This window comes from Brachionichthys hirsutus, chromosome 12, assembly GCF_040956055.1.
Source record: "Brachionichthys hirsutus isolate HB-005 chromosome 12, CSIRO-AGI_Bhir_v1, whole genome shotgun sequence".
Taxonomy (NCBI): Eukaryota; Metazoa; Chordata; class Actinopteri; order Lophiiformes; family Brachionichthyidae; genus Brachionichthys; species Brachionichthys hirsutus.
The window spans coordinates 6015054-6036771 of record NC_090908.1 but is presented as its reverse complement, the minus strand read 5'-3'; the positions used below and the strand labels follow the sequence as shown (position 1 = coordinate 6036771).

At 44.6% G+C, this 21718-nt stretch overlaps 2 protein-coding genes across 2 annotated transcripts; one reads left to right on the top strand and one right to left on the bottom strand.

Moving 5' to 3' along the window:
* Positions 1-258: 258 nt before the first annotated feature.
* galnt3 (UDP-N-acetyl-alpha-D-galactosamine:polypeptide N-acetylgalactosaminyltransferase 3 (GalNAc-T3)) lies at positions 259-6486 on the top strand. The gene is made up of 10 exons (XM_068746092.1): positions 259-749; positions 1435-1607; positions 2101-2250; positions 2398-2632; positions 2717-2834; positions 3001-3201; positions 4339-4470; positions 4695-4796; positions 4884-5036; positions 5127-6486. The coding sequence occupies exons 1-10, from the start codon at positions 259-261 to the stop codon at positions 5238-5240; spliced, it is 1869 nt and encodes a 622-aa protein (XP_068602193.1). The 3' UTR covers positions 5241-6486.
* Positions 6487-8500: 2014 nt separating this feature from the next.
* Positions 8501-21337, bottom strand: csrnp3 (cysteine-serine-rich nuclear protein 3). The gene is made up of 4 exons (XM_068746629.1): positions 21190-21337; positions 10169-10428; positions 9702-9998; positions 8501-9586 (listed from the first exon to the last, which is right to left on the bottom strand). Exons 1-4 carry the CDS (start codon positions 21335-21337, stop codon positions 8501-8503), a joined length of 1791 nt encoding a protein of 596 aa, XP_068602730.1.
* Between the last annotated feature and the right edge of the window lie 381 nt (positions 21338-21718).

Here is a 21718-nt window from a genome sequence, read left to right as displayed (position 1 = left end):
TTTCTTCTTCTACGGAGGAGTCCGCTGCAGCACACGCTGAATGCTGACATTCCTTTGGTTCTCCCCGGCAGTTAAGTCTGCTGATTGTTTCTCATTCAAATATGAGAAGAAAAGTGCATTTTTAGAGTGTGTAGTTAATGGTACGGGATGTTGGGTCTGCTTTTGAAACCAATGTGTTTAATTTGATAATGTGCCAGTTATCAACTTCTCAATTAATTTTTTGCAGTTGAATCCCAGCCATCTCTCCATTCAAGAAGAATGATCCACAGATTTCTGCGCAGGCGGCTGCACCCGCTTAAACTGGTGATAGTTGCCCTTGTTTTCGTCACGTTTGTATTCTTCATGCAATGGGAAGTAGGGAGCCAGAGTCAGCAGGAGGACCCTTGGCTGAAGGAGATGGCGGTGAAGAGAGATGCCATGCTGGGCATGGTAATTGGAGCTGTCAATAATTTCAGGGATGTGATCCCAAAAATGCAGATCAGAGCTCCCCAACGACAGCAGGACAGTCCAGAGAGCATGTCATGTCTTCCTGGTCACTACACTGCTGCTGAGCTCAAGCCGGCTTTGGAGCGGCCACCTCAGAACCCTCATGCTCCCGGAGCATCGGGGAAGGCTTTCCACACAGACTCACTAAGCCCCGAGGAGCAGAAGGAGAGGGAGCGGGGTGAAGATAAACACTGCTTTAACCTGTATGCCAGTGACCGCATCTCCCTGAGCAGAGACCTGGGTGCAGACACAAGACCACCAGAGTATGGCATTTTGTGCAATCTGTGTTTTTGACAAAGCTGCATGAAATAATTCATTGTTTGCCTAATTATTCATTCAAAATGTGCAAAAAAAAAAAAGTGAAGCGCTGAATGGCTTTAAGAGTGTACTTGATGTTTGATTAATTGTTCAACTGACTTTGATTAGAAACAGCATTAATTGCACCATCTTGTTGGTGTATTATTAGTTCCAATGCTGTCCTAAAAGTACTGCTGCAGAGTATGGATGCTGGTGAATGCAAAGCTACCTAAACACGTTCATCATGTTTGCTTTGTGTAACTGAGGTCAGGCAGAAACCAGAAAGATGATTTTTCAGACTGGGATTGTTTCAGCATGTCTGCCCAGTTGCTGTGGCCAGTTCAGAGAGAAGCATGGTTATTTTTGGCTAATTATATTGCATCCTATTACATGTAATTTCTGGTGCATGTCGGTGTATATAGTCCGTACGTGACTCAGACTCAAAGCCCCTCCGTGTACTTGCCATCTTATTGGGGTGAATTACAAAGGTCCTCCTGTGATAGTTCAGAGCTTGTCACATAAGTGTCACAGCAGAAATGGACACCCCACAGGGGAGAGTCTACACATGTGCGGTGCAGACAATTGTGCCACTCAGGAGCTCTATTGGACAGTCAAATCTTTGTGTCCCCCCCCCCCCCCCTCTCACTGCAGATGTATTGAGCAAATCTTCAAGCGATGCCCCCCCTTGCTGACAACCAGCGTGATAATTGTGTTTCACAATGAGGCTTGGAGCACGCTGCTGAGGACAGTCTACAGTGTCCTGCACACCTCCCCTGCCATTCTCCTCAAGGAGATCATCCTGGTGGACGACGCCAGTACGGATGGTAAATTCAATAGGGCCCTTCTGGACTGCCCTGCTTACTTTTGGGTTCAATTTCATGCAGCATGTTGGGTGGGCAGCTCTTTGGTGTGCTATGAAACGTGCAGAGGAGGGGCCCCTGCTCCTCCTGTGGCCCATGACAGGATGTGAGGCTGCTAGTGAATAGTTTCCGTGGAGGAATTAGGTGGTTGTGTACAGAAATGAATGAATTATCACTTGTAAATGGATCCGATGTAGGAGGGAAAAAGAGAATAGAGCTTATCTGACAGTCTAAACATCACTTGCACAGAATCACACAGGTTGATGTCGCTGTTCTCCTGACAGTCAGGTTGAAGATGTAAGGAAGAAAACGTTTGAGACTTAGCTTCCAAACAATTTTGAATATTATGAATTCAAATCTCACTGAGACCTTAGGAGACTTTTATGCAAGATTTACATCTATGTTGTCTCAACAGACTTTCCATTATGCTGTCCTAATTTCCTGCCCATAATTTCAGATGTGTTGAAGGATGAGTTGGATGAGTATTTGAAGCATCTTCACATAGTTCGTGTTGTCCGCCAGAGAGAGCGGAAAGGGCTCATTACAGCTCGCCTTCTGGGTGCCTCCGTTGCCACCGGTGACACGCTCACCTTCCTCGACGCCCACTGTGAGAATTACACATCAAAACAAGTTGCATGTTCACACACCCACATCTCAAGAACCCAATGTTTGTTCTTCCCTAGGCTTGGCTGTACATTGCAAAATCAACCTGCAGCGCTTGTGACAATGTTATGTCTGTTTTGCATGCTCACAGGTGAATGCTTGAATGGATGGCTGGAGCCTCTCCTGACCCGAATAGCGGAGAATTACACTGCTGTCGTGAGTCCTGATATAACCACTATTGATCTCAACACATTTGAGTTCATGAAACCCTCTCCATACGGTCAGAACCACAACCGGGGAAACTTTGACTGGGGCCTTGCCTTCGGCTGGGAGAGTCTTCCAGATCACGAGAAACAAAGGAGGAGTGATGAAACATACCCCATTAAGTAATTATAGAACATTTACTCTTCTATGAACTCATTTTTTCTTGTTGGAAGTCATTAAATTCCTTCAATGAAATTTCTCTATAGGACTCCTACATTTGCTGGTGGGCTCTACTCCATCTCTAAAGAATATTTCTATCACATTGGAAGCTATGATGAAGAAATGGAGATCTGGGGCGGTGAGAACATTGAAATGTCATTTAGGGTAAGATATCTATAATACATTCTGGATTTGCAGATTTTCATGCTTTTTTAGAAATTCAATGCATTTTTTAACCATTGAATCATTCTGATATCTTAATTGTTGAGAGGGCATGTCTAACTTTGTGTCATAATGCATCGCTTGTTCCTGTCTGCCTTTTAACCTGCAGGTGTGGCAGTGTGGCGGACAGCTGGAGATTATCCCTTGTTCTGTTGTCGGCCATGTTTTCCGCACCAAGAGTCCCCACACTTTTCCCAAGGGTACGCAAGTGATCGCTCGTAATCAGGTGCGACTGGCAGAGGTTTGGATGGACGACTTTAAAGAGATATTTTATCGTCGTAACCAGCAAGCCGGGCAGTTGGCAAAAGATGTATGTACTCCTTGTGACTCTAGTTCACTTTTGAAATCCTGCATGTCTATCCCGTAACACTTTCAATTGCAGCAAATTGGTCGTAGTCATACATGTGGAATTTTTTTGTTGTTAGACAGCTCATTATCTTCCATCTGCCCTACATTTTAAGACAAGTTTGAACAAATCCAACTTTCATACAAGTCAGCATTTAATTTTATCATGGCTGACTGAATATACTCTGTAGGATGACTCATAGAATACCTAAAATACAGAGAGAACCACACAAGTTCATTCTAATTATTAGTGCAGGAACTGTGTAATCTGAAACCCCTTCCTTCAAATGGAGTGAAGTAGTCTAACTGTTAGATGCCTAAAGGCTCCTAACTGATAGGTAATAAAAAAGAGTCTTAATTTGATTTATGATCAGATACCAGAAATTCTGACATTCACTGTGGCTTCAACTGTGTTTTTACTGACCATGGTAAGATGTATGCCTGCAAGTCGTCTTCATGTTAGCATGCTAACATTAGCATTCAGCTCAAGGTATCACTGCATAAGTACAACCTTACAGAACTGCTGGCAGGCAGGGCAGTAGACTAGTGAGAGTCATGTACAGACACAAAACTTGTGATGTTTCTTTTATAACATTGACTTACACTAACAAAGCTAAAGGAGTGGCACTATAATAATAATAAAGCGTTGGTCTTATATAGCGCTTTTCTGGACACTCAAAGACGCTTTACATAGTGTATTATTCATTCACTCCACACTTGCAGACTGACAGGGGCGAGGCTGCCAATTTGCGCCATCGGCCCTCCTGACCACCACCGACATTCACTCGCTCACCAAATTCACACAGGCAATGTGGTTGAAGTGTCTTGCACAAGGACACAATAACAGTGTACAAATGTGTCGGAGCCGGGAATCAAACAGCCAACCTCTCAATCATGTGGTTGTGGCCCTTCTCAAAATGCTGCCTCAACCACTTTCCTCACTGTTAGTCATTACTTTCAGTAGACATCTTACAATAGTGATAAGGAGTAAAAAAAAAAACACTATCTAAATCTGAAGGAATGGCGCATCATTGCTTATGACTGCACCCCTGTTCATATCTGGTATGCCTGCAATGTCTTTTGTCTGTTATTGGTTTAACAGAGGGCCTTTGGAGACATCTCAAAACGCGTGGACCTCCGTGTAGGATTGCAGTGCAAGAGCTTCTCATGGTATTTGAAGAACATTTATCCCGAAGTCTTCATGCCTGATCTCAACCCACTCCGCTGTGGCTCGGTAAGAACACACGCCTCACCACCAGCTCCTCTCTCCAAACCTCAGAGCTCTGTCTAGCCACAGTGGATTTCCACTTGGGATCTCCAGTGGGTACTGAGCAGTTCCAATTTGACACTACTGAAAGTACTACAGAGACCAAAGTTGTTTGAACAGCTTGCATTGGATGTTAGTTTTTCATTTTGTTTCCTTTCACTGCTTTCTCATTCCCTCCTCTTTCTCTGTAGGTGAAAAATGTTGGCAAATACTCATGTCTGGATGCTGGAGAGAACAATGAGGGAGGGAAACAGCTGATTATGTACCCATGTCATGGACTCGGAGGAAACCAGGTCAGAAAAAAAAGCACCCTAGCTCTCTTGACTAAAATATTAATGTTCAACTGTTTGATGGCATTATTCTTGTCTCCTTTGCTGTAGTATTTTGAGTTATCCACGCATCACGAGATTAGACACAACATTCAGAAGGAGCTATGTTTGCATGGGGAGGAGGGGGCTGTGAAGCTGGAGGACTGCCAGTATAAAGGCAGCCGCACATTTGTCGGAGCAGAGCAAAAATGGGAACTGAAGGATGTAAGTTTGGTCGAGATTCAACGCACCACTGTCTGGGTTTAAATACTCGGGTTATCTCTTGCGTAATGGCTTTGTCTTCTCCTTCTGTAGAACCAGTTACTCTACATCCCAGAATTGAAAATGTGCCTGAGTGCAAGCGATGAGCATCCGTCTCTGGCCCCCTGCGACCCCACAGACAAATACCAGCTCTGGAACTTTGGCTGAGATTGCAAACTACCACTTTACAAAATAGCATCTTTGTATGCATAGGCATCCTAGGAAATGCGTATGCTTTGCTGTATACGGTTTAACAAGCAGTTTTTCTTTTAGATTTTAAATGTTGCTGCTGGGAAGTGTAGACTTTGGGAGAAACCACAGTCTGCCACCGCTTACACAACAATACTCCCAATCAGACTGTGAACTGAGACTTTTAAAACAATCAATTTTTTTTGTGTGAGACAAAGTCCTACAAAAACAATCACGCGATACCACAAAAAAGGGTTCAGCTTGGAATTCAAGTCCCCAAATGCTCTGCACCAAAGAGACTTAAAGTATCCACAATGATTATGCATTTTTCCCCCCGTAATTGTATTTTTATTTTTTTATAATGCATTTTCTTATTTGCTGCTGACAATAGCAGAGATGTGGTGGAGGTATAGGTGTTGGTATGATGGGGTTGTTTTCCATTGATGTAGAATAATGTTTTCTACAGTGTGGCGTACAAACGGATTAAGACATTATGGCTAACCTTTTTTTTTCAGATTGAAAATCTGTATTATTTACACACTGTTGTCAGTTTATTCCGTGCACCCAGTTTAAAATAATGCAGGAAATGCAATAACTGCAGTAAATGTTACTTTCATCAGGCTTAGAAGGTTTTGTTCATGATTGGATTGATTACAGAGGTGTTGATTCAACTTAGTATTAACTTGTTATTGTGAAGGTTGTGTTGAATGTTGCACCACAGTTGCTGCTTGTACCTACCTCATAAAGCTGGCAACAGAGTGTAGACATTTAATGCTAGTTTGAACCTGCATTTGAGCTACTGCGTAAACATGGTTTATGCACAATTTGTTCAGATTTCAAGTGTTCCTGTCAAAAGTAAAATTGTCAGTTTTGACAAATGCATTTTTATTTCAGTGTCAGTGCATTACGCATGAGATGAAACATTCTGTTTTTAACCACTGCAGTGTTTACCTGTATTATTCCATTTGATGCATGGCTTTTCTTTTTTTTAGTGTTCCAAAGGAATTCTATTTGTTGATCAAATGTCTGAAAGCCAATATCTAATCAGACTAATGAATTGCTGGTGCAGGCACTAGTGTTTCGATGGCTGTTGAATACTGTAAATGACATTCAGGGTCATACTGGATGAGGCATTTGAATGTGTTTGTCTGAAATGGAAACGTATGTTGCTGCCAGATTGCCTTGGTATTAAGAAAGGCTTATTTTTAGGTCAATAAAAATACTCCAATTGTATGGTGTCGTTTCTTCCTGTAACCTCTAGAGGGCACTTTATAACAAGAAATTACTTAACTGTACAATGATGGGTAACATTTTTAGCAATTTTAATTACATTTATTTCAAAATCATGTTAAAACTAAAAAAATTGAGTCAGTCTTATGTACAGATGAAAATGAGAAATATTTGGGGGGAAAGACATTGTTCCATTTTGTGCAAAAAGTATGCTTTTCACAAAATAAGCAATAGAATATACCAGGCACATGCAACTCACAATCAGCATGAAGTTAAAATCAGTTCTAAGGTATTGAATGAATTTACTGAATACAATCAGACTTTTAGTAAATGACAATACACATTTCAATGTCATAATAAATACTAGAAATTAAAATAAAGCACGATTCTTAACTGGCTATCTAGCCTTCCCACATATTTAGTATACTATATAGTCCATATTGATGCAACTGATTGCCTGAAAGCAGTTGGTACATTTCTTTCATACTACTGAGGTGACATGGGCTGTCCATTATCACACAGAACCAATGAGTGTCAGGTACCAACCCTTTGATTATAAAATATGGGAGATATTTGCAAGCTTGGAAGAGTGACTAATACCTGTGTAATAACTGTACTCATACAAGAGCAATGAGCTCAAAGACAAACATTTCAGTATCAATAATAATCACACGTTACCTAATTTTTCAGAAATCACTCATAAGAAAGGTTTGGTTTAATCATTTTGTTTGATTAAAGTTTAACTTTAATCAAACAAAATGATTAAACCAATTATTCTGTTAAGTCAATTTCAAAGGCTCATGGGACTGTGTCACTGTTAGTTATTGGATTGAACAATGTTCGGTAATAAGCTTTGATTGTCAACCTTTAACATTCGTTTCAACCCATATTATATATATATATATATATAAATGTTCCCTAAAATTATATATATATATATATATAAAATTGTAGGGAACATTTTTTAAATTAAAATAACAGTGCTTTAAGTCAGTATATTAATTACCATAAAAGTCAATTAACAGTAATTTCCATCCACTGTCCTGGGGATTTTCTTATTAAAAATCGAACTACTGCGCTAAACACTTCATTAGAACAAATTGACATCATTCTTAGATCCACATAAATAAACATCTCAGTCATTAGACAGTGTAATAATACTTAGACAGCATTAAAATACAGAAATCCACTAAACAATTTATTATATAACACATTAATTTGGGTCAATATTATGTCTCCAGAACATTGATGGAGAGCTACTGATGGCTTTATTTTTTTACCATTCAAGTATAGATCAGTTAAATCCAACCGCATGCCATTGGACCCCCACACTCAAGTGCAAAAGACTGTGCATCCTTTTTTGCTCTTGATACTATTTTCCAAACATACAAATCATACGTCAGGTCACATGTCATGCTTTTCAAAACCATAGAAAAGCATTTAAAGTGACAAAGAAATAAGATGAATGTACATTATGAATGCAACACATTTGTATAGAAAACAATGGCAATTTATTTCTAAATCTTACTAAGATTTGCAAAAACAACATGCGTATTGTTATCAAAACATTTACAATATATAAGTACACGCAATTCAGAAACAATAAATAAATTGACAATAAACTTTGCACATTTGACACATACAGTAGACATAGAAAAGTTCCATCTACAGTACAGCATCTGATGTAAAACTAGAGGTTTACATCAGAAATTACAAGAAACATTGCACAGCATGATACAACTGATGTTTTAAGTGTTTTTGATCCTTCTTGCAGTGAAGTCCAGCCTGCAGAAACATTCAGAAAACCCCCAAGAGCAATTAATTCATCAAAAACATTTTCATCACGAACCAATGGCTTCTTAGTTACAGATGAAAATGTATGATAGTGCTGTAAATTTATTTGAAATTTAAGGTCAGACAATGCAAAAAGGCCATGATTACGTTCTCTTATATAATCGGGATTGAATTAAGATGTAAGAATGCAAGAACACTTAGACAGGAGAGGCCCACTAAATGGCTGTGACCTCAGGGCATTGGTCTGGTAAAGGGAGGTTCGTATTGTTGCTTGTTAATAAGGTCAGGTCAGAATGTCCATTAACACTGGACTCTTGCTGTGGTTGTTCAGCCGTCATGCACGCGCTGTGACTCTTGTAGGAACTCTGGTTGTTATACTTCTGAAAGTGTGTCTGGTTCCGGTTGTCAGGCTGTTCCATAAATGCTGCTTTGGACAACGCAATCTTCTCATCAGCTGTGTAGCAGGACATGGGGGTGGTGGAAGCACCATTGGTCAGAGTGAAATGGCGATTAGTTGCGTATTGCTCCTCAGCCTGATTTGAGTAGTCTGTGTACTGCTCAGGAGACATGTTGAACGGTCCTTCGCCCAGACTGACATTGGTCGTGCCAACGGGTTCTTGGAATGAAGAAGCCTCCCCGTAGGCTTTACTGGTTTGGCTGGTTTGGCCATTAGAGATGGCACTGGGGCTCTCCAGCTGATAGTACTCAGCCGAGGAGTTCATTGAATAAATGTTTCCATTCGTGCGGTTACCATTCACCACAGAGCCATCGCTATAACACAACACAGAGGACAGAGGGACCACCTCAGTATGAGACACTACAGGGCTCACCAGGTCATCCTGAAAGTTCTCAAATTTCTGTTCATCCTCATCCTCCTCTTCCTCCTCCTCTGAGTCACTGTTAGCTAAACTCTGGGTGCTGGAATCAGAGAGTACACTGCATACGCTGCTACTGTCCTCCTCCTCCTCATCATATTCATCCTCCTCATCATCATCTAGTGGCTCCTCCATGTCGTCTGCAGGCTGCAGATGCATGCTGGCCGTCTGCGGAACAGCGTCTGACATGGAGTACTCTAACCTGTGCTGTGGTTGAATGAGTGGGTTTCCACTCCCCATGTCATTTTTTTCGCTACGGTAACCATTGGTGGGGGACGTCTGCTGCTCACGACTCTTTTCTAGCTCCAGCTTCATGATGGTGTGCAAGAAATGCGTCCGAACACGAATGGGATTAAACTCTACTCTTCCAGTTGAATTGCTGCAGCCCTCCTTTGTACAGCCACATGGAAATGACATACGGTCCACCTAAGAAAAACATAAGATTCATTTTATTTCAAACAAATGATCATGTGTAATGTGTAGGCCCTACAGTTAGTTTTTTCTCTTTACACGGGTGAGAATAAAACATCACAGAATTTACCTGGCACTTTATCCCTGCGATGCTGCAGGCACAGGTCTCTGGGTCACAGAAGACACGGCAATCACAGCCACAGTCTTCCCTAGACATCCGGATAGCTCGCAGTTCATGTTTCTCCTCCACATTAATCTTCTTTACCCCCGAGGAGCGTAACAGCGCCCGACGCTTTTTAGTGGTGAGAGGCTGCAGGAAGAAGTACTCGTCTACCTCTGTGTTGTCGAGATCGATGTCATCATCAGAGATGTCTTCTGACGTCAACGTGTTGGCCTCCTCCGACTCCACTGTACCATTTTTAGTCAGCTGAAAACAAGAAGAAATCAATCAGAGACGTTTAATATAGGCAAGGGAACAAGGAGCCATACAGGTATTTTGAATAAATAAGCTTTCAGACCAAATTCCATTGAAGGTCTTTCCATATATGCAATTTTATCATATTAAATCCTTTGAGATTCCTAACCTTCAGTGTTTACCTTGAGTTTGATTGAGTTGAGTTTCTCCTCTTTGAGGTGATCTCTGAGCATGTCTCTATGGATCCTCTCCTGCTCCAGGGCAAATTCACCAAGTGAGTACTGCCTGATCCAGCTGTGCCTGTTGGACATGCCCAGTGTGCTCCCCCCTTGGCTGGGCACGCTAGTGAAGCCCTGACGCCGGCTGAAGTAATACACTGTCACATTCTCAAAGTGCACCCTCTGTGTCCGCAGGCGCTTCTCTGTCTTCAGTATCGAGTTGGCTGCACAGGAAAAAGTGGATCATAAGATATGGCACTTTTTGAACGGGTCATCATAGTTGAATCGCGCAGTTGTTTTTTGATCAATAATTTTGACTCTTTAATACTAGAGTTGAACAAAAACATGTAATCCACATTAAAATAAGTGACGTTTTTAACAATATCTGGGATACAGACTTGTAATCATCTTTTGTTGATAAATGCTTGTGATATGGGATGAAATTATGTCATTCCAGCTTCACGGTGAGCCTCTGTACCTTTCGTAGCACAGACTTGTACAGATGGATTTCATCACATCTGGGTTCTTCCACCGAGAATGCGAGACCTTACTATGTCTCTTTTAGGAGAGCTCTAGAACAGGGAGGGTCAGAGAGCAGGGCAATGATGGGGCATAAATAATCCCTTGCCTGGCCAAGAGATGAAGAGCGCTGGCTCACGGATGCAGTATTCTCAGCACTCACTGCTCAGCAGACAGACAGGACAAATAGAACCCATGGTTCCAACAGCTCTCCAACTCACACAATGCACAATGCATATCATTACAAACATACAGCTGTCAGTCTGACTGTACTTAGCAGAGCTTCATTAATGCAAACAGTTACCAGCTTGTTTTACGCATTAACAGATTTTAATGTCTATTTTTTTCAAGTGTCTACTAAAACCAAAGAGAAAGCTTAAACTTTTGAGAACAAAGACATCCTCTACTACTGGAAAAACTAAATTTGTGCAGATATGTCTGGATCACGATGGCCTAATAAGCAAATTAAAGTGATAATTCATGAGTTGCACACCTTAAGTGTGTGGGATATTTCGGTGTATTTTTCTAACATGTACCGGGGGAGGCAGGGGACATTGAATTCATGTGGGGCATGTTTCGTGCCTCCATTTTCGAAGCGGCCGATCGGACCAAGCGGAGAGCACCTACCACGGTTGCTGAGGCAAAAACCCGGGCATGGGAGGTGTTCTGTGAGTCCATGAAAAAAGAGGTTCTGGACCACCATCTGCCGTGTCAGGAGGGGGAAGCAGTGCATGGTCAACACTGTATATGGTGGAGACGGTGCGCTGCTGACCTCGACTCGGGATGTTGTAGATCGGTGGAGGGACTACTCCAAAGACCTCCTCAATCCCACCAACATGCCTTCTAGGGAGGAAGCAGGGCCCAGGGACTGGGCTCTTCTATCTCTGGGGCCGAGGTTGCTGAGGTAGTCAAAAAACTCCTCGTTGGCAAGGCCCCAGGGGTGGATGAGATCCGCTCGGCTGGCCTGGGAACGCCTCTGGATCCCCCCAGAAGAGCTGGAAGAAGTGGCCAGGAAGAGGGAAGTCTGGGCTTCCCTGAACTCTGTTCCTAATTAGAGAGATTGCCTTTGTGTCATTTCACTTTACTATAGTATGAGACTGTTCTCAGCACAGCACAGCTATGACTGTAACACCAAAGGTTTATGGGACTGTATGAAAACTATGACTGGCTATGGTTCTGGTCAATCCAGTGTACAAAAAGAGATGAATGTGAATGAAATTAATCAGTACTTTGCACGATTTGATAAACTTGATTTTACAGATGAACAACAAATTGTTTTCAGCTTTGGCAGCTGATGGTATGGAAAACCGTGTCCCTGAAATAGTTTTTTGATGTCCAACAGCAGCTTAAGCGTTTGAAGCCCAATAAGTCTGCAGGGCCGGTTGGTGTTTTTCCATGCAACCTCAAAGTCTGCGCTGAGCAACTTGGGTCTGTTTTGCATTCTTTATTTACAATGTCCTTGTTAAGTGCTAAAATTCCTGCCATGTGGAAAACCTCTTGCCTTGTGCCTATCCCGAAAAAGGCAAATGTACCCTGTCTAATCTGAGACTTATTGCACTGATATCACACATTATGAAGTGCTTTTAGAGGATGGTCCTGTGTCAGTTAAGGAATTGAGTTTTAAGTTGCACAACACCACTGTGGCTTCTGTTTTAGATTATCTTCTATACCGTCCCCAGTTTGTGAGACTTGGTAACAGATGTTCTCACATGATCATAACAAAAAACTGGAGCACCGCAAGGAACTGTTTTAACACCCTTTTTATTCACACTGTACACGGCTGACTATAGGCACAGCTATACTTCTTGTCATCTACATCGACAGATGACACTGCCCTCCTGGGCCTGATGTCTCAGGGTGATGATCCGGCTTAAAAAGAGGAGATTGGCTCTTTTGTAAACAGGTGTGAGACTCATTTTTTACAGCTGAATGTGGATAAAACCTCTGGAGCTAATCATTGATTTTAGAAGGAAAAAACAAACAGTCACACCGGTGGTCATTGAAATTGCGGACACTTATAAATACCTTGGAGTACATCTGGACAGTAAACTGAATTGGAAAAAGAACACTGATGCAGTCCTCAAAAAGGCTCAGTGCAGACTATTCTTTTTAAGAAAGCTCAGATCTTTAAACGTGAGCAGGAGGTTCTTATATGTGTTTTGTCAGGGTATCGTAGCAAGTGTTTTATTTTATGCTGTATTGTGTTGGGGCAGGAGCATCACCGTGGAGCAGTGTTTCCCAACCAGTGTGCCGCGGCGGAGAGATCGTCAGGTGTGCCGTGATAAATTTTCCAATATCACCTAAAAAAAAAAAAAAAAAACGTTTTTTTTTTTTTTCTAATATCACCTAATTAACCATTGTCGGGTGTCCGTGCTGTAATAAAGTGTGTGTGCCGCCCATAGATCGCTCTTCAGACTTTGAAGTGAACGACAGGAGCCGGTTCCCGTCATTGGGAGCCGATATAAGAAATTCTGTTAAAGTCTAACGTGATTGGGCGAGATGTGTGTGGGCGTCTGCGTGTCAACAACCAGCGGGGGGTTACGCACACGCAGCACAGCGTGTGGATGAAACGAAAGGGAGGCAGGGAGAGAGGAGATCTTTAGACTGGAGACAAACTACGCGCTAGAAAGGGTAAGGAAAAAAACGAGCGATAGAAAATGTAGTAAAATCTGGACAAATTTTAATGCAGCTGACACAAAGGCAAAACTAGAAAAAGAGATCAGAGATTGCAGACCCTCGCCTCCAATAGACTATTCGATCTTGTGAGACAGTAAACAGGGCTTCCGGATCAGAGGGGCCAAACCTGCGCTAGCTTGCTGCTCTGGAACGGGGAAAGATACAACTACAACTGTAACATATATGAAACTAGAATGAACTATGAGTGTGCACACCAAATTTGAAGTCTTTAGCTCCAAAATTGAGGTCAGGATGGACTCCTGAAAAATGCCGATCTTAGAATGAAAATTAGCTCTCAGATCTGGATTGTGATCCGGATCCGGCTGAAATTAGTCATGGTTATAGACCTTTAAGGAGTACTTATGTGTGATTTTTTTCAGATCCATACCGCCATGCATTTTGAAGAAATTGAGAAAAATGTCAAAAATCCTTTAAAAAATTCTAGAATCTGTATCCAGATCTGGATCAACGCCATTCTCGGGGAGGGCCGAGCCACGGACAGAACCTTGCTTGTGTAAAAATGTCATGTCGATTGGGTTACTAGTTTTTGAGTTATGCGCGCGGACAGACAAACAAGCAAACAAGCAAACAGACAGACAAACGAACCAAATTGCAATACCCTCGCCTCCCCTTCGGCGAGGGTAATAAAATAAAGTAAGATCGTATCTTGAGGAGCCGCTTATCCAAAGAAGTGCAGACCCCCTAGTGTTCAGTCTACCCACGTCTTACACACGGAGACTGTATCGTGGCAACATCTGTCCCCTCATAGAGAAGCTTCTCCAAAACAGGACAGATCATAACAGAAAGGAGAAACAGGAGCAGCCCCTCCAAGCTGAGCCGCTTGGTTTTCTTTAACCATTCTTTAGTAAAACAGTAGAACTGTTACCTGGATGCTGCTTTATCTTTTGCACTTTTTAAATTTATGTTTTCTTGTTGTGTTGTTAGAGATTTACATGCAGAGATTTGACCTTGTTCTCTGTGAGATGTGTGTTTGGTTTGGTTTTGAATTTTATATTATATGTTTTTTGTAGCTAACAATGTAAAGAGGATTTAAATAAAGACATTTAATCAACATTTGATATATTGCATGTTTTTACATTAGTAGCTAATTTTACACAATGCACGTGATTTGGTATTAAATGAATTTAGCCAACAACAAAAAAAAATCTGAGGAGCCACTTGGGAGCCAAAAGAGCCGGAATTCCAATCACTACATTGAACTGAAACAAGATCGTGGTTTAAAGCTAAACTTTGCCAATCTTCCTTTGGACAGTTTCTGGTTATCTGTTGCCAAGGAGTTCCCCATTCTAGCCAACAAAGCTATTCTGACATTTCTCCCGTTTTCAACCACATATCTGTGTGAGCTGAGCTTCTCAAGCTCGACGGCAATAAAAACTAAAAACAGAGAGACTGAGAGCTGTTGAGGAAGAGCTTTGTGTGTGTCTTTCTACCATTACTGCCAGGATATCCATTTTGTGTTCATCCAAACAGCCCCAGCTTTCCCACTAAGTATAAATACATTAAAAACTATATTATTAACTATATGTATTATAATAAAGCTCATCTAATCTAATATGTAATGTTTATATTTTCGCCTATTCTGAGAATCCAGGCCCTCATTCAGTATGGAAGGGCCGAACTGTGGGAATTGGGGACAAACCAGGTTGGAATACCGTCTATTTTGGATTTTATCCTTCCCGAGCTCCAGCGAACATCGGAACCCCCCACTATCCCACCGCTGTGGCCAAGGAGGCGAAGAAGATACCGTAAACAAAAGAGGGGTAAGTGGGGCGGCGTGCGTGCTCAGCTACGTGCTAACCCACACAGACCGGCGCTACCCAGCATTTTCCTCGCCAACGCCAGGTCGCTCGTCAACAAGATGGACAAAATACGGCTGAGGATCATCTCAAAGCGGACCGATAGCTGCGTGGTGATCTTCACCGAGACCTGGCTGGACGCCAACATCCCCAACGCAGCGGTGGAGCTAGCGGGCCGCTCGCTGTTCCGCGCCGACCGGACTGCAGCTTCAGGCAAGGCCAAAGGCGGAGGTTTGGCGCTGTACATTCACAACTCGTGGTGTACTGCTACGAACGTTATCGGAACATTCTGCTCCCCCGACCTGGAATATCTTGCAGTGAAATGCAGACCGTTTAAACTGGCTAGAGAACTGAGCTCCGCTGTGATCGTAGCGGCCTACATACCACCGCGTGCTAATGCTAAGCTAGCGCTGGAGTTATACAAACACAGGATATGATGTTATTACCCAAAGTGCACTGGACTCTGCACAGCAGGGGCATCCTCATCCCTGAGCTAAACTTGTCTGACTGCATACCGGAGTGGGACTGGATGTTAAAATCCTTTTTACCTTGATAAATGGGTAGGGATTATAGTCATCACAGGGCAGGATAGAAGGGGCTAAGGGTTTCATTGGGGTCATCAGGTGGGCACCCTCCATCATAAGTGTTTCACTGAACAGGCCCACGACACCTCAAGAGGGTTCAGCAGCAACACCTGGCGTCCCGGGTGTGCCCCCCTCTGCCTTACCCCCTTCTATACCCCCTGATGTTGTCTCTGTCATTTTGGAGCCCAGCTGTTGTCTCTCCTCCTGATCCAGAGCCACTGGCTTGCTTGTTCAGCAGCACTGGACAGGACATTGGGCCTGGCCTCCGATTCCCATGCCCCTGAGGAGACTAGTAGCAGTCCTGCCCACAAAGCCACTGCAGCCCACTTCTACAGGGAGGACTGTGGTCTTCCAGCCCCGTTGTTCAGCATCCGCTGCCAGCTCAGCATACCGAAGCTTCTTCCGCTCAAAGGCCTCGCCTATATTATCCTCCCATGGCACTGTGAGCTCTATGATGTAAACACTTCGAATTGAGGTAGACCACAACACAAGATCTGGCCTGAGGTTGGTCGTGGCGATCTCCACTGGAAAGCAGAGTCTCTGCTCCAGATCAACAAGGAGCCTCCAGTCCCGTGCTGCTCCCATCTGTCCTACCTGTGATTTTGGAATACATCTCTTTTGTTGTTTCTCCCCTTCACGGACAAAATGTCCTAATGATGTAAGATGGGAGAAAAGGGGGGGCAGGGCATTGACGACCATTTTTATATTCTCCAGTGCAGCTGCCAGACACTTCAGGACTTGATTGTGCCGCCAGGTGTAACGGCCTTGTGTAAGACTTGTCTTGCAGCCAACTAGAATGTGCTTCAAGTTTGCTGGAGATGGACAGAGGGGGCATGTAGGATCTTCTCCGTACCATTGGTTGAGGTTCTGTGGTGATGGTAGCACATCATATGTCGCTCGCAGGATGAAGCTGGTTCGATAAGCTTCCATGTCCCACATCTCTCTCCAAGAGAGCTTGCGCTTCTCAACATCTTCCCAACGCATCCATTGACCTTGCTTTCCTTGTGAGACAGCCTTTGCACACCTTGCAGCCTGCTCCTCTCGGCGAACCTCCTCGACCACCAGCCCACGTTGCTGAGCTGGAGATGCCTTGCACCAGGATGGTTTACTCTCCTCTCGGCCAATGCCTCCTCTTCCCATTTGCACGTGGCCGACAATATCCCGGTGCTTAAGGGCTGATTTAGTCTGGTGTATAGCTACAGTTGGAGTCCACTTCCTCCCAGTTGCAATTGCAGGAGCGGTTTGAGCTACACAGGGGTCTCGAGAATCTGTCAGCATCATCTCCAGCCTGACTTTGCTGCTCTTGTATTCCTCTGTGAGGCTACATAGAGGAAGCTCCAGGATGCCTTTACCATACAGTGCTAGGTTGGTAAGGCACCTGGGAAGCCCAAGCCATTTCCTGGCAAAGGGGCTGATGACCCTCTCCAGCTTCTCAACCTTCGAGCACGGTACCTCATAAATGGTCAGAGGCCACATCAGCCGAGGTATGAGACCAAACTGAAGACACCAAAGCTTCAGCCTGCCAGGGAGCATGGTCCTGTCAATGCTCTGAAGACCGCTGATGGCATCCCGTCTAAGCTGCTCCACTTGAACCATATCCTTAAGGGTTGCATCGTACCAACGCCTGAGGCTCTTGATTGGCTTCTCTAACACAGTTGGTATGGGTTCCTCGCCGATGTTAAAGCGCTGGTCTGATAGCTTCCCTTTCACCACAGATAAGCTCCTGGACTTACTCGGTTTAAACCTCATCCGGGCCCATTCGATGTTCTCCTGCAACGTCCTCAGCAGCCGTCTTGTGCATGGAATGGTTGAAGTTAGAGTGGTCATATCATCCATGTATGCCCTAATGGGAGGGAGGCGCAAGCCTGGTTTTAGCCGCTCTCCTCCCACCACCCATCGAGATGCACGGATAATGACTTCCATGGCCATGGTGAAGACGAGTGGGGAAATGGTGCATCCTGCCATGATGCCCACCTCCAGATGCTGCCAAGCTGTGGTGTACTCTGCTTTACTGGAGCTGTACTGCCTGGTTAGCAGCCAGATGGATGCTAATCCAGAGGCCGCTGTGATTGTAGCTGGAGACTTTAACCACGTGGAACTGAAAGCTGTGCTCCCCAAATCCCCCAAATTCATCACCTTCCCCACCAGAGAAAAAAACATTCTGGATCAGGTTTACTGCAACATCCCGGGGGCCTACAAGGCTGTAGCAGCCCCCCACCTGGGTATGTCTGACCACATCTCAGTGAACCTGATCCCTGCATATAAACCACTGATCTGCAGGACTAAACCCACCATCAGAACCGTGCAGGTCTGGACTGAGGAGGCTTCCTCAGCCCTGCAGGACTGTTTTGAGCACACGGACTGGGAGGTATTAAAAGAGGATGCAGATTTTGAGCCCTGCGATGAACTGGCGGCTTGTCCAGAGTGTCCCCTGCCTCTCGCCCATTGACTGCTGGGATTGGCTCCAGCTTGGCCCGCGACCCGATAACGGATTAGGTGGTTGGGACAATGAATGAATGAATGCAGATTTTGAGGAGAACACGTCATCTGTGCTTTCATATGTTCACTTCGGCACTGATGCTGTCCTTCCCACAAAGATGATCACGGTTTTCCCGAACCAGAAACCGTTGGTGGACAGCACAGTGCGGCTTCTGCTCAAAGCACGGGGTGCAGCCTACAGAGCTGGAGACCGGCTGGCCTATAGCTGGGCACGAAGTGAGCTAAAAAGAGGCATCAAGCAGGCAAAGCACAGATACAAGCAGCGCATTGAGGAGCACTTTGAGAACAATAACCCACGTGACATGTGGAAAGGCATCAGGGCTGTGACGGACTACAAACGCAGGGAACAGCACGCCAGCCACGACTCCACCCCGCCTGACACCCTGAACAGATTCTTCTCACGCTTCAACTCTCCGAGCAGCAGAAGGTCTGTGGATCTGCCCCAGCCTGAGGTGCAGCATCAGCCACTCGTACTGGAGCTGCACCAGGTCTCCTCAGCCCTGACGAGGATCAACATCAACAAGGCTGCGGGACCAGATGGCGTGTCAGGCCGGACACTGAAGACGTGTGCTGACCAACTGGCAGGGGTTTTCCTGGACATCTTCAACCTGTCCCTGCAGCTGTCCACCCTCCCTGCCTGCCTTTAGTCCTCCATCATTGTGCCGGTACCCAAGAAATCATCCATCTCCTGCCGCAACGATTACCACCCTGTTGCTCTGACTCCGGTGGTGATGAAGTGCTTCGAGAGGATCCTCCTTAAACACATCAAGGATGCCGTCCCTGCTGGCTTGGACAGCCTGGAGTTCACCTACAGGGGGAACCGCTCCACGGAGGACGCCGTCTCGCTGACACTTCATTCGGCCCTGACTCACCTGGAGCAGCCTAACACCTACGTCAGGATGCTGTTTGTGGACTTCAGTTCAGCTTTTAACACCGTCCCACCGGACATGCTGGCTCTGAAGCTCCACAGCCTGGGACTGTCTCCACCGCTGTGCTCCTGGGTCAGAGACTTCCTCAGTAACCGGCCCCAGGTGTTGAGGATAGGAGACACCACATCCTCCTCTCTGATCTTGAACACTGGGACCCCCCAGGGCTGTGTTCTCAGCCCTGCTCTCTTCACCCTCTTCACCCACGACTGCTCTGCCATCCACTCCACAAACATGGTTGTGAAGTTTGCGGACGACACCACTGTGGTGGGTCACATCTCCAACAACGATGAGACCCACTACAGAGAGGAGGTCCAGAACCTGATGCTGTGGTGCTCGAGTAACAGCCTTGTTCTGAACACCAGCAAGACCAAGGAGGTCATAGTGGACTACAGGAGGTCCAGGAAGACTGAACGCGCCCCCTGTGCATACGAGGGGAAGCAGTGGAGCGTGTAGAGAACATTAAATTCCTGGGCATCCACATCTCCTCTGACCTCTCCTGGACACTCAACACCAGACACCTGGTGAAGAAGGCCATGCAACGGCTCTTCTTCCTCAGGAAGCTGAAGCGGGCTGGACTCTCCTCTGTGCTGCTTGCAAACTTTTACCGGGCCACGATAGAGAGCATCCTGTGTCGACCGTGTCGTACGGCAGCTGCACGGCGCAGGACAGGAAGGACCTATCCCGGGTGGTGAGGACAGCTCAGGGGATTGTGGGTCACCGTCTGCCTGATTTGGACTCTGTTTACACCTCCAGAGTCCAGAGGCGGGCCAGACGCATCGCCACAGACCCCACCCACCCGGGCCACAAACTGTTTGTGCCGCTCCCATCAGGGAAGCGGTTCAGGACAATAAGAAGCAGCACTATGAGGCTCAGGAACAGCTTCTTCCCCCGGGCTGTGAAAGCAGTCGTTCCCTTGTAGCGATCTGGGACGCTTTATGCCGGTCCTGCGGTGCTGCTGCTGCTATTTTGCACCATTGCCTGTGATTCACACTCTCTTTGTATATATATATATTGTTCCTTTAAATAGAGAGAATTTAGTTATTGATTTGATTATGTTATGATGTGTGCCTTAAGCCGTGGGCCTTCTCACGATTTTATTATGTTCGCATAATGACAATAAAGTATCTTGAATCTTGAATCTTGAATCTAGAGTGTCATTTTGTGTCATTTTGTTTGGTGGTGTGCCGCAGGATTTTGTAAATGTTAAAAATGTGCCGCGGCTCAAAAAAGGTTGGGAAACACTGCCGTGGAGAACAGGAACATAATCAACAAACTGATTAAAAAGGCTGGTTCAGTGGTTAGTCTAGGCCTGGACTCAGTCGACATGACTATGGACAAAAGTCTGTCTTTAAAGGACCATCCAATCCATAGCATCTTTAATGAACTAAAAAGCTCCTTCAGTGAGCGGATGGTGATGCCCCGGTGTTCGACTGAGTATCTTAGGAACTATTTTATTCCAGCTGTTGTACGGTTTTACAATGAGAATGTTATCTGAAATGGTTCCAGTTTGGTTTTTATGATGAGTATTTGATTTGGTTGCTATTTTATTCATGTAGATGTATAGTTTTTATAATGTGAATCTTATTTTAATTGGTATGAGCTGTTGCACCGATGCTCCAGTGGGCTGTAGCAGAGTCCATATTAATGTTGTGTGTACTGTATAATGAATGTTGGGTGTCCATGGCATTTTAATTTCCCCATTTGGGGATTAATACATTAATCTATCCATCTATCTAAATCACAGATCCTTTCAATGGATACATTTTCTCTGGGATTCATCTTACATTGGAGCCAAAAAGAAGAAGAAAATAAATCAGACTGTCTTTGTTATTGTCGTCTTGATTTAAATTCCTTTCAGTGCTTCAGCTTTGTTTTCCTAGAGATGAAATGATGACATTAATCATCCTGCCAATAGCACACACTGAGCAAAGAGAATGAATGTAAAAGGCACAGATACTCACGAGTGAAAGGGCTTGAGGCAGGGTTGACACTGTCGCTGCTATCCCCACTTTCACTGCAGGAGACTTCATCATCAGACTCCCGCAAGGAAGAGCATGGGGAGGTGGAGATCTCCACTTCCTCAAATTTCCTCTTCAGTATTCCACTCATAGCCTGCACCTGAAACAGAAAGACAGCAGAGAGGTCACGCATGATTTAAAAGCCAGTTTAACGCCTCACATTTTCTCAGTACTTTTAATAAGAAAAGGTAACTGTAATATAGTGAATTACATGCTTCAACACCCCACGCCACCAGAGGGCGTGGTGGACCAAGGGGACGAGTTTGGGATGCAGGAAGCAGAAAACCATGACGCAGTGAGTAACTGGCCTGTCGAGATGAGTGACGAATAAACCAACCCGACCTGAATATCGTGGAGTGATTCCTTCATTTATGACGTTACTACAGTAACGGACAATAAAATGCAAACTACAGCGCTCTGCTGTAGGGCATGCGGTGAAATACAGTTAAAGTTAAAGAAACCATATACAGAA